Genomic DNA, 12,500 nt, shown 5'->3' on the forward strand with positions numbered 1-12,500 from the left:
CGCTGTGCGACTTTGGGAGCAGACACAATGAGAATAGTTTCAAAATTTCAAATACACCAGTTCTTATTATTACACCTCTCTGATAACCTCAACTATAGATAGTATGCGCTTGGCTAAGAAGCTCATAACATTGCCATCCGAAGTATTACGGACCAATACACAAAACGGTGTGTATCCGTGAACGTTTATAGTCAGGTTAATACAGTTTAGTGAGCATTACTCATAAACGCGGATGGCAAAAAAAAACAATAACAAAGACCTGAGTGACGTCATCTAAGAACTATCTATATTGCTTTTTATCGAAATGGGTAAATGGTTATTTTGAGTCCTTTTGAAGTGTGAAACTTGAGATAGATCATGATTGTAAGTGGTAATAGTGGCAACGCCTCAGATTCGTGGTTAAAAAAATAATTATGAAAATCAACTAAGAGGGTTATGTTTTCTCTTTCTATCTATCTATCTATATATCTATCTATCTACTCTATCTATCTGTCTGTCTATCTATCTATCTATCTATCTATCTATCTACTCTATCTATCTATCTATTTATCTATCTATCTATCTATCTATCTATCTACTCTATCTGTCTATCTATCTATCTATCTATCTATCTATCTATCTATCTATCTATCTATCTACTTTATCTATCTATCTATCTATCTATCTATATATATATATATATATATATATCTACTCTATCTGTATATCTATCTATCTATCTATCTATCTATCTATCTATCTATCTATCTATCTATCTATCTACTCTATCATCTATCTATCTATCTATCTATCTAATCTATCTATCTATCAATCTACTCTGTCTATCTATCTATCTATCTATCTATCTATCTATCTATCTATCCATCCATATATCAATCTATCTATCTATCTATCCATCCATCTATCAATCTATCTATCAATCTGTCTGTCTATTTGCTGGGGAAATAAATGAAAGTGTGTGCATTACTCGTGGTAAATCCTTGGAAATGCTCTATCTATATAAATATAGTAAAACGTATGAATAAGCTCTGAAAAAAAATTTTCTACTCGATAAGAGTAATTAACAACAAGTGTGGCAGAGATCTTGACAGTTAGTTCAATAGGGCAAATAAATCAGCCACTCTTGTGGGTATTCTATTTACACACTCAACCCTAGAAATTTTTGCCACCTTTCAAAATTGGAAAAAAAGCACTAAAAATGAGCATGTGCATAGATAGTTTTATTCAACTACCATTAACATGTAAAAATGAAAAACATTAGCTTTGATACTACGTCTATAATTTGTCTCAGAAAAATGTAATAAACAGGCAAGGGGTAAAAGTAACACGGGTAAATTACGGATATGGTCGGTGTTAGGGTTGAGTGAATTAAACAACGCTGTTTGAAAAAAGGAGGAATATAGATCGCCTCATTTTCATAACATGGACTTTGAAATAAATATTTAACATATTAATCAGTTAACTGATTGTGTGGTCTAGTCGTATGACGCTCGCTTTCGGATCGGATGGTCCTGGGTTCGAGTCCAGCTCTAAGCGGCGCATGGTTGAATCCTTGGAAAAGGCTCTTTACTCACATTCTCTCATCGTACTCAGGTGTAAAATGAGTACCTGGCCGTTAACAGCGTTTGTCTCTGTCGGAAACAAAATTGTCATATTATCGCCTAGCATGTCTTGTTCGTTCTACGTGTTACGTATTGCTGTTGGTCAGGGACCCTTTGAGCACGTTTAGCGGATATTGTGCTATAAAAAGCCCAAGGGATTCACAGGGTAGGTGGAGCTCATTAATCTCATGGGGAGACAATTCACCTAGGAGAAGGAAAACTCAGATTTCAAACCTGGGTAGGTGGAGCTCATTAGTCACGGAAGACAATCGTCTCAGGAAAGGAAACCCCAACAGAAAACCAATGATAGACTGGGCTCACTAACTCGGGAGTGTAACCAACCAATCTAGGAGTAAATCTCCAAAATTAACCCTGGACCTTCAAGTCGGGTGGAGGTGGGGGGAAGGGGGGGGGGGGTGATGGGCCAACTACCCGTCCATTTAAAAAGAGCAAGTTGCAGAAACCTACAACGGCAATATAAGAGTGGGATTAGATTCATAAAATTGATTTTGAAGTTTAAATTATCAAAATTCGTGACCCATCTCCACGAAACGTTATATTATTATGTCGGCATAAGTCAGTACCTGAAAAGTGAATTTAGTATAAAAAGATAAGAAATTTGAACTTTGGGTCCTTTGAAATGTAAGTAGACCTTCAGAGCCATTAGGCCCATGGGCGGAATTTATCCCGGTTTCTATAGCGTGAAATGAACTATAGCAATTGCTTGCTATCCTTTGGATAGGACGGCAGTCTATCGGAAAGTACTTTCTGCCAGATCTAAGAGACCCGGCTACCCAATCACTGCTGGTTGGACAGAAGGGTTTTGCAATGTAGGAAATTGTATATATTATTCTCTACCATCAAGAATCTGGGGCTAAAAATGACGATTTCGAGCAACCAATCAATCGTATAGATGCTGTGCGCTTGGCTAAGAAACTCACAAAATTGTCATCCGGAAATGTAACGAACCAACACACACAAAAGTAAACAATGTGTAACCACGATCGGTTATAGTCTGGTCAATTCAGTTTAGTGAAAATTACTCGTCATAAACATGGATGGCAAAAAAAAAAAAAAGAAAAAAACAACAATAACAAAGACCAAAGTAACGTCAACTTCATTCTATCAATAATACCGCCTCGTATGTTCATGGCTGCTTTCTGTCAACCCAACAATCTATCCATCTTGCTATCTGTGACAACCCATCAATGGATTGTATAACTATGTTCATACCCCCCCCCCCTTCCCCCCCCCCCCCCCCCCCCCAACAATCTAATATTTGGTTCTACATGCATAACCAATCTATCAATCTAACAATTTATCCATCTTCCTTACTATCTAATCACAACCCATCAATTGATTGTATAACTATGTGCGTACCCCCCCCCCCACCCAACCCCCTCCCCCTTTTCCCATCAATCTAATATTTGGTTCTACATGCATGACCAATCTATCAATCTAACAATTTATCCATCTTCCTATCTGTGACAAACCATCAATTGATTGTATACCTTCGTAAATACACCCCCCCCCCCCCCCCCCAAATCCCTCTAATATTACATTTGGTTCTACATGCACTACCAAATTGTCAACATTTAAAAAAGAGCGTTTATATAACGCAATATCCACTAAACGTGCTCAAAGCGCTTTACAAGGGGTCCCTGGCCAACAGCAACATTTAACATTTAGGACTGGACATTAAGCCTAGTAGGCGATATTACATTTTTGTTGGACAGAGACAACGCTGTTAACGGCCAGTTACTCATTTTACACCCGAGTACGGTGAGAGAACGTGAGTAAAGATCCTTTTCCAAGGACTCAACTTAGACCTGGACTCGAACCCAGGCTCTTCCGATCCGAAAGCGAGTGTCATACCACAAGGCCACATAGCTACACAATCTATCCATCTTGCTATTCTGTAACAATACATCAATTGATTGTATAACTTTGTAAACACCACCATCCCCCCTCCCCCCTCCCCCTCTCCCCCCCCCCCCCCCCCCCCACCTTCCTCATTCCCTCTAATATTTAGTTCTAAATGCACTACCAATCAATTCCATTCTTCCGACGCCCCTCTTCCATCAATCTCTTCCTTTCCATCAATCTCCTCCTATCCTCCCCTTAACTCACTCAATCCTAGAGATTTTTGCTACTTTTCAAAATTAGATAAAAAAAATGTATTAAAATGAGCATGTAACTATCTACATAGATAGTTTTATTCAACTATCATCAACATGTAAAAACCTTAATAAAAAATCATTAGCTTTGATACTACGCCTATAATTTATCTCAGAGATAATGTAATAAATAGGCATGGATTCAAAGCAACCCGGGTAAACTACGGATATAGTCGGTGTTAGGGTTGAGCGAGTTAACCAGATGATAGCTTCCCTAGTCTGGAAAAACTCGTATTTTAAAAATGTGTCACCAGCAAACTCGTCCTTCAAATATCGATCGACCCTCATCTTGACAAAAAAACTCTCAATAGATAGTTCGAAGATGACGTCACTCAGTCCTTTGTTATTGTTTTTTGTTTGTTTTTTTTTTTGCCATCCTCGTTTATGAGTACTTCTCATTAAACTGTATTGACCAGACTATAAACGATCATGGTTACACACAGTTTTGTGTGTTGGTCCGTTACACTTCCGGATGGCGATGTTATGAGCTTCTTAGTCATGCGCATACTATCTATAGTCGGTGTTTGGGTTGAGCGAGTTAACCAGATTATAACTTCCCTAGTCTGGACAAACTCGTTTTTTAATGTGTCACCAGAAACTCGTCCTTCAAATATCTATCAATTTAAATGACCCTCACCTTGACAAAAAACTCTCAATACTGGGACTTCGTGAAGTCTCAAGTTTAAGAGTTGTTACCAAAAATAAGGGGTCATTCAAATCGATATATATTATTTGAGGGACGAGTTTTCTGGCCAAAATTTTTAATACGAATTTTTCCAGAGTACGGTAGTTAAATGGAAAACCATCTCCCTCCTGTATTTACTTCATTATCTCATCTTCTAAAACCTACCAACCCCCCCCCCCCAACCCCCAGCATCCTCAACCCACCCCTCCCTATAGATAGTATGCAGATGACGTCACTCAGGCCTTTGTTATTGTTTTTGCCATCCGCGTTTGTGAGTTGTTCTTACTAAACTGTATTAACCAGACTATAAAAGTTCATGGTTACACAGAATTTGTGTGTTGGCCCGTTATACTTCCGGGTGGAAATGTTGTGAACTCCTTGGCCAAGCGCATTCTATCTATAGATAGTATGCAGTTGACGTCACTCAAGCCTTTGTTATTGTATTTTGCCATCCGCGTTTGTGAGTGATTCTCACTGAACTGTATTAACCTGAGTATAAAAGTTCATGGATACACACAGTTTTGTGTGTTGGTCCGTTATACTTCCGAACGGCAATGTTATGAGCTTCTTAGCCAAGCGCATACGATCTATACCATCCTCCTCATCCAAGCACCTCGTCCAAGCCAGTCATTACAACAATCAATCGCCCCTGCGTCGTTCGTGAGTAAAATAATCAGCCTATTACCTCAATACCACCCGACATGCAAGGTTTGAAGAATACCCTATTATCTCCATCATTATTTACCGCAGGGAATAGATTTTTACTTGGACACGGGTTATCTATGCTCGCGCGCGCTAAGCTATTCTTTCTATCAATCTATCTAATACGCCACCGCCCAGACGAGGGATATTCGATAAAACTAACGACTACACTTAAACTCACTCCCAACTACCGACCATACTAGATAGCGACAGTGAATACATACATACATACATACATAACATACATACAAGGCTCTTACCACGAGAACCAACCGCACGAGCGAACGTGAGTAACGGGGAAAAACTATAACCTAACGACGCGTCCACTAGCTTCTCACGTTTGTCGAATATTTTATTCTGCTTGACTGCCCTGTCTGCCCGACGGATCGACCAGGCGACGGGACGGACATAGCTATAATATTATCTACTCCTTTCTTAGCTGTTGCTACTGCTGCTACTGCTACTGCTGGTCTACTCACACAAGAGCCAAAACATCCTCGCCAGTTTCCTCCACAGACTACACGTGAGGGTTTTAGTCTCTCTCTCTCTCTCTCTCTCTCTCTCTCTCTCTCTCTCTCTCTCTCTCTCTCTCTCTCTCTCTCTAACCATTCGTTCGCGACCTATTTAAATCCTCATCCGCTCATTGTTCCTCTCATAACCGTTGCTGACAGTTGGACGTGAGCAGATCTCTGAGTCCTGCCTAACTTGTCAACAGCAAACACAACTTAAGCCCTGTTTTCTAATCAGTTCAATATATTTAACTTGTTGAATATTTTTCATGAACAATATTCGTGTTATCATCCACACACAAAAAAAATATCTTACTGATTATTGAAGGAACTTGTTTATCCTCAAATCTCAAATCTACTGAAATCGTTTACGATTCTAGAGTTTGTAACTCAAGGATTTTGTGTTGATTTCCAAAATATAATTGAAACAAGGATTATTTCTACGGACAAATTATATCATTGCATTTTACCTTATTATACATTCAAGTGCCTCGATCTTTCATTCTGCATAACTATCTAGCTAAATTCATTTTGATTGCGCTAGAAACCAATAACAAACTGGACTTACTTTGATTTTTATTTGTGAATTGAATACTGCTATAATAGTGATATATTATAATTATTGACCTTCGTGCAAATCATTCGTCGATCGTCTCGTGTTCAGAGACAGTGGTGTCAATGAAAGATACACCCATGAGCGTTATGATAATGGTGAGTAAATTTCATAAACTCCAAATTATGTGACCAACTGTCTCTAACAAGTATTTCGGTGGAGTGCCATTGATGCTGACAATAATTGAATTTTTGACAAATATATTATATAATAAATGAAATAGGTTGTTTATGTATTGATTTGTTTGGGGCGGGGGGGGGGGAGGGGTTGGGGGACCTTTTTATTTTTTATTTAAAAAATACAGATTCATTAAATGCATGAAATCAAGATTTAATATTTCTAATTGTATTAAGTTAAGTTAAAATTCATTATTTTTGTACAGAAACTTGAACCAAGCTGGAGCTTAAGAGTATAAGAATCTCGCCGACATGATATTATCAGCTTGAAGTGGTGGTTCAAATAATTCAATAACATCTAATATGTTGCAGCTATGTGGTCTAGTGGTATGACACTCGCTTCGGATCGGAAGGTCCTGGGTTCGAGCCTCGCGCTCGGCGCATAGTTGAGTCCTTGGAAAGGGCTATTTACTCACATTCTCTCACCTTACTCAGGTGTAAAATGAGTACCTGGCCGTTAACAGCGTTGTATTTCTCCGAAAAATTGTAATATCGCCTCACAGGCGTCATGTCCCGTCCTACATGTTAAATGTTGCTGTTGACCAGGGACCCTTTGTAAAGTGCTTTGAGCAGTGGATATAGCGCTATATAAAGCTCAATTTTTAATAAGGATTGGGCGCGAGTCACCTCGGGTAGAATATGACAAACGACGGTGCTTTAGGTTTGTGTAATCAATAGATCTTAGATTAATGTAGAAGCAGTCTTTCAGAGCCACAAGGACTATGGAGCCGGAGTTTATCCCGGTTTCTATAGCGTGAAACGGACTATGGAAAGTGATAGACTGAATAATGACTTAGGTATCCACAAGGACACCCGCAAACACTCTTTCTTTCCCTCCGCTGTTCGTTTCTGGAAGAAGCTCCCTCGGGAGTTGATAGAAACTATAAATATAAGGGAATTGGAGGCTTGGAAAAAAAAACCCCAAAAAAACAACAAATAATGGAATGATCATAGCATGTATTTTGAAATGTGTGTGTGTGTGTGTGTGTGTGTGGTTGTGTGTGTGTGTGGGTGCGTGTGCGTGTGCATGTCTTGAAATTCATAATTTATGTGAACTGTAGTCCGGATCCCGTTTTTAAGAGGCTTCCACAACGGCCACGAAGAAGAAGAAGAAGAAGAAGAAGAAGACGGAAGAGAAGGGGGTGGAAAATTAAATAAACAAAAGATTTAAGAATGCTTTGGATTAAGAGTTAAATTGTTATGACTATATTTGTGATGGATTATTTTCAGTCAGGCTTATGTTTAATTCACCACGTCCAATGTTAATATTTTAAAAAATTATACCTTATATCTTATCATGTGTGTTTTCTCAGTTAAAAAAACCTCTGTGATCAACAATAATCCAATAATACGAGATGATATTATGAGCATATTTTATTCTTACACAAATAGTATTTCTCTTTCGCATTTTTTATTGACATAATATTTTTTGTAATCGTTTATAAAGGCATTGATTACGACATATGGATGGTAGGCTGATCAAACATCTGAAGTCTCGATTTTTCACGATCGGCGGATCAAATCTCTGAAGTCTACATTACGAGCTTTGAGCACCATGTTTCATTTAATTTTGGGCGGATCTGACCTCTCATGTCATCAGATGTCTGATCCGCCCAAAATTATATGAAACACGGTGCGCAAAGCTCGTATGTAGACTTCAGAGATTTGATCCGCCGATCGTGAAAACTGAGACTTCAGAGGTTTGGTCCGCTGACCATCGGTATTGTATTCTTGAACAGAAATTGCTATAGAAATGTCGTCTTAAATTTTGAAAAGGAGTGAGCATGCACTGCACTGCTCCCCGTTTTAAAATAAAAGTTGGCATCAGTACACAGAAACTCGTTATACCAACAACTTGGCACCGATTTCTAAACAAATTCAATTGCGTAGATCACGTGATAATTTGATTGATTTCAATTGGTGTATATTTTGGCGAGTCAAACGTTGCTTTTATTTTGAGCTATTCCTGTTGATTTCTTGACAAATTATATAGGGATTTTTTAAAAATTGTTTACTGAATATATGAATAAATGAATGATTAAATAAGTGAAAGAATCAATGAATGAATGAATGGATGGATGGATTAATGGGTGGATGGATGAATCAATGGATAGATAGACGGATGGATGGATGGATGGATGAATGGATGTAACAAATTAAGGAACGAATGGATTTTCTTTTGACTGCATGAATGAATTAATAAATGGTTAAATGAATTACTGAAAGTATGAATAAACGAATGATTAAATGGGTGATTTAATGAATGATTGAATGAATGAATTAATTAATTAATTAATTAATGGTCCGACTGAAGGAACGAATAAATCATTTATTGAATGTTTGAATCAATAAGTGGAAAAAATGAATAACATCCATACGTAAAACGCATCTGTTCATTAAAGGGTGGGCTACAGCATCGCATTACTTACATAACGATTATCGCAATTTATATTTTCATTGACATCAACGCATCACGTCATCACCACGTCATCACCACGTCATCTTTACGTCATCGTTGGAGAACTCAAAAATTAATAAGAGGATTGCAATCAATCAGACCGTCCTGGTTACGAACCCGCCACGTTTACAGATTTCACAACAAGTCATTTGTCGGTGGACTTCCTTCAATGCGAAGGAAATACGATCTGCTTATTAAAAGTCCTTTCAGGTTTAAAAACAATTTCGCAATTATTATCATTATCTACGTCAACGAACCAAGGATTAAAGAGTTCTTATTGTGGAATTAATAGCTAGTTATCAATTCACAGAATCGGATGTGAATCTTGTTCGTGCCGTCAAAGTAAGGACCACACCCTCCCTAACCCCACCAAGTCTTAATGAGGCTGTACCATGCGGCTATAATGTGGTCTTATGGTATGACACTCGCTTTAGGATCGGGAGGTCCTGGGTTCGAGCAAACCTCCCTCGGCGCATAGTTGGGTCCCCTGGAAAAAGACTCTTTACTCACATTTTCTCACCGTACTCAAGTGTAAAATGAGTACCTGGTCGTTAACAGCGTTGTCTCTGTCCGAAAAGAGTTGTAATATCGCCTAACAGGCGTCATGTCCTGTCCTACATGTTAAGTGTTGCTGTTGGCCAGGGACCCCGAGGCGGGTAGTCGAACTCGGTACTAAGCAAAGACCTTACCGCTGAGCCACACTACGTTATTAATTGCACTAATAGTAACTCACGCAAACCATTTTTCCTTAGTTTTTTCCCTCAAAAAGTTATCAATGTGAAGCATTTTTGTGGCAAAGGTCACGAAAACGACCTTTTTGACACCGACAGCCTCAAATACTTTTTAAAGTCCACGAACCCGGAATTTGTTAATCTGACATTTTTATGACAAAAAAAGTGATTATCCAGTTTTTGAATAGCAGAATTGACTCAGAAATTGTATAATTCTTATTCTCGTGTTTGAAATGGAAGTAGATTAATTGATACGGATAAAAGTAATAAGGGTTCTAATCCGATAATTAAATTTAATTGTGAAGAGTTAATCACAGGTGGGGATGGAAGAATGATAAGCTTTTATTTAATTGTGTGCGTCAATAATACAAGGAATGTCAATTTCCGATTTTCGTAAACATAATCCGTTTTCCATCGTTTGCTGTAATGACTATAATCAAGGCGATGTTGAAGTAAATTGCGCGTGACAGACGACTTACAATTTATGAAATTGAAGTTTTGCGATTTAGCTGAGTGATAAATGAGACATAAATTGTTTAGTAAAGTTGCTTTTTTCCTGTCTTTTATGTGCTTCAAATTTTAAATCTTATTTCACAAGTTGTCTCTGCCATTTTAAATCAATTGTGTAGTAATACAGTTTGAACTGTGGCGCTACCAAGAAAGAAATGGGTGCCGGGTCTAAATCAAGTGCAGTAGAAAGCTATTTGCATTGGAAAAGCTTTCTATCTAAAGAATAGAAAACATATTTTATGTTTTCTTATACTGCTTATAGACGTCTAGATCCAAATTGTTTAGGCTATAAGTTATACTAATTTAATGATACACACGTTCCCATCCGTTCACAAATAAATAAAAAAAAATAAAAAACGAAGTTCTAAGGAAAATGAATTATTTTTGCATAACTCGTTTCATGTGTCTCTATTCATTCAATTATTTGTCTTTCCTTGTCCATTTTCAGGGAATTCCCGAACCAACATCGTCCGTGGGTGGCCACCATCAGTGGGGTCCAACTCGTCACATGACTACCGGAAGTTCTACCAGCAGCGCCAAATCCCCCGCCACCTCCCCCAGCCAATGGACAGATCAGGATCTCGATGCGTTCGTTATGCAACTTTCCAACCCACAACACCACGTCAGCAAACTCGGGCCCATCCCAGGCACATCCACACCCGCAGGGGCACCAAACAGCAGGCCAGTCTTGAATCTCAACTCCGCAGGAATGCCGAGAAGAGCTCCACTAGCACGGTCTGAAACTGACAGCAGCGTCCATTTTGCAGGCGATGTTGGCGATGATCATCTGTCATCTCCTTACGGGCGAGATCGCATCAGCATCATAGGTGGTGGCAGAGCTGCACGCCCGAGTAGTGAAAGCGGGTCAAGCTCCACTTCTTCTTCATCTTCAATCGGAAGCGGTTTGCTGAGCGGTTTGAGTGGACTGAGATTAATAAAGAATAAAAAGTTGGCCAGATCATCTCACGCCAATGCCAAAAAATACGCTGCGCAAAAGTCTTTATGTCATGATTACACCTATGCACCAACGGGGACCGAGTCTGGGACGTCGTCTGTTGTCGATGGGGAGGAAGTGTCCACAGGGGAAGGAGGAATTGACAGAGAAAGAGTTTCATCCACTGGATCCGCTAAAATATCAGGTGAGGATTCACAATTTAAGTTAATTTGCTCTTTCAATTCAACGTTTATTCTTGTGGTCTTAAAGAATGACACTTACCTTCAGGCTCCATATTCGAGTCATGCTCTACGCTGGGAAGAGTCGAGTAATTATTATTATTATTATTATTATTATTATTATTATTATTATTATTATTATTATTATTATTATTATTATTATTATTATTATTATTATTATATTATTATTATTATTATTATTATTATTATTATTATTATTATTATTATTATTATTATTATTATTATCACTATTGCGTTATTACTCTAGGTTGTAATTCGTCCGACGAAGAAAAAAGCAGTGAACGCAAATCGTCCGATCCAAGGGATGTCTCAGAGACGCAATCCTCCAGCAATACCAGCAGCGTCCCCAAGGAAGGCAAGAAGAGACGCTTCAGACGGATGTTGTCCAGGCCTTTGAGTCGGTCCCAGAGTGCTGGCTGTGCCAAGGATGTCCCCGTCCACTCTTTGTATTTGAAGGAACAACGAAAACACAGCGATGAGGGCAAAGAATCGGTGAGTCATTGCATTCATGATGAAATCTTCTTCTTCTTCTTCTTCTTCTTCTTATTATTATTATTATTATTATTATTATTATTATTATTATTATTATTATTATTATTATTATTATTATTATTATTATTATTATTATTCATCTTCTTCTTCTTCCTCGTCTTCTTCTTCTTCTTCTTCTTCTTCTTCTTCTTCTTCTTCTTCTTCTTCTTCTTCTTCTTCTTCTTCTTCTTCTTCTTCTTCTTAAATCAAATGCACGACATTACTATTGTAGGTTCCTAACAATCATCATCAACAAACAGGCATACACAAACATTCATACACATACACACACACACACTCACACACCCACACACACACACATACACACAAATACATAGAGGCAGACACACGGCTTAAACCAGGAATCAAAGGCGATTTATCAATAGTATTATGATTATTATGACTGCAAAAGACGCTGACGCATAGCATAGATCCTATTAAAAACTTTTAAGATTTTACTTCCTAAAAAGGCAGTCAGTTTAGTTCGAATGGATTTTGCCATAACCTTGTAAAGGCGAGGTTTAAATAATAAACGAAATACATTTCACTTTTTGGATAATCCAACATAATCCAAGGGGGAAATATTAAAGAAAAAATTGAGCTTTAAACTTTT

The 12,500-nt window shown here is 38.1% G+C and overlaps 1 protein-coding gene across 3 annotated transcripts in view; it reads left to right on the plus strand.

The window, feature by feature from the left end:
* The window catches only part of LOC144979820 (uncharacterized), a 227,183-nt gene that overhangs the window by 198,556 nt on the left and 16,127 nt on the right, over window positions 1-12,500 (plus strand). Inside the window, exons 1-3 of one of the 3 annotated variants that reach the window (XM_078926962.1) lie at window positions 5,578-5,688; window positions 10,611-11,301; window positions 11,604-11,848. In XM_078926962.1, coding sequence (XP_078783088.1) covers window positions 10,671-11,301; window positions 11,604-11,848 — 876 coding nt within the window. In that variant the 5' untranslated portion in view covers window positions 5,578-5,688; window positions 10,611-10,670. Of the gene's footprint in view, window positions 1-5,577; window positions 5,689-5,830; window positions 6,386-10,610; window positions 11,302-11,603; window positions 11,849-12,500 lie in introns of those variants that run through there. The other 2 variants (XM_078926961.1, XM_078926960.1) reach the window with 2 other exon arrangements.

The sequence above is a fragment of the Berghia stephanieae genome, chromosome 9 (genome assembly GCF_034508935.2).
Source record: "Berghia stephanieae isolate SIO BIC M18660-M18661 chromosome 9, UCSD_Bste_1.3, whole genome shotgun sequence".
NCBI classification, from domain to species: Eukaryota; Metazoa; Mollusca; class Gastropoda; order Nudibranchia; family Aeolidiidae; genus Berghia; species Berghia stephanieae.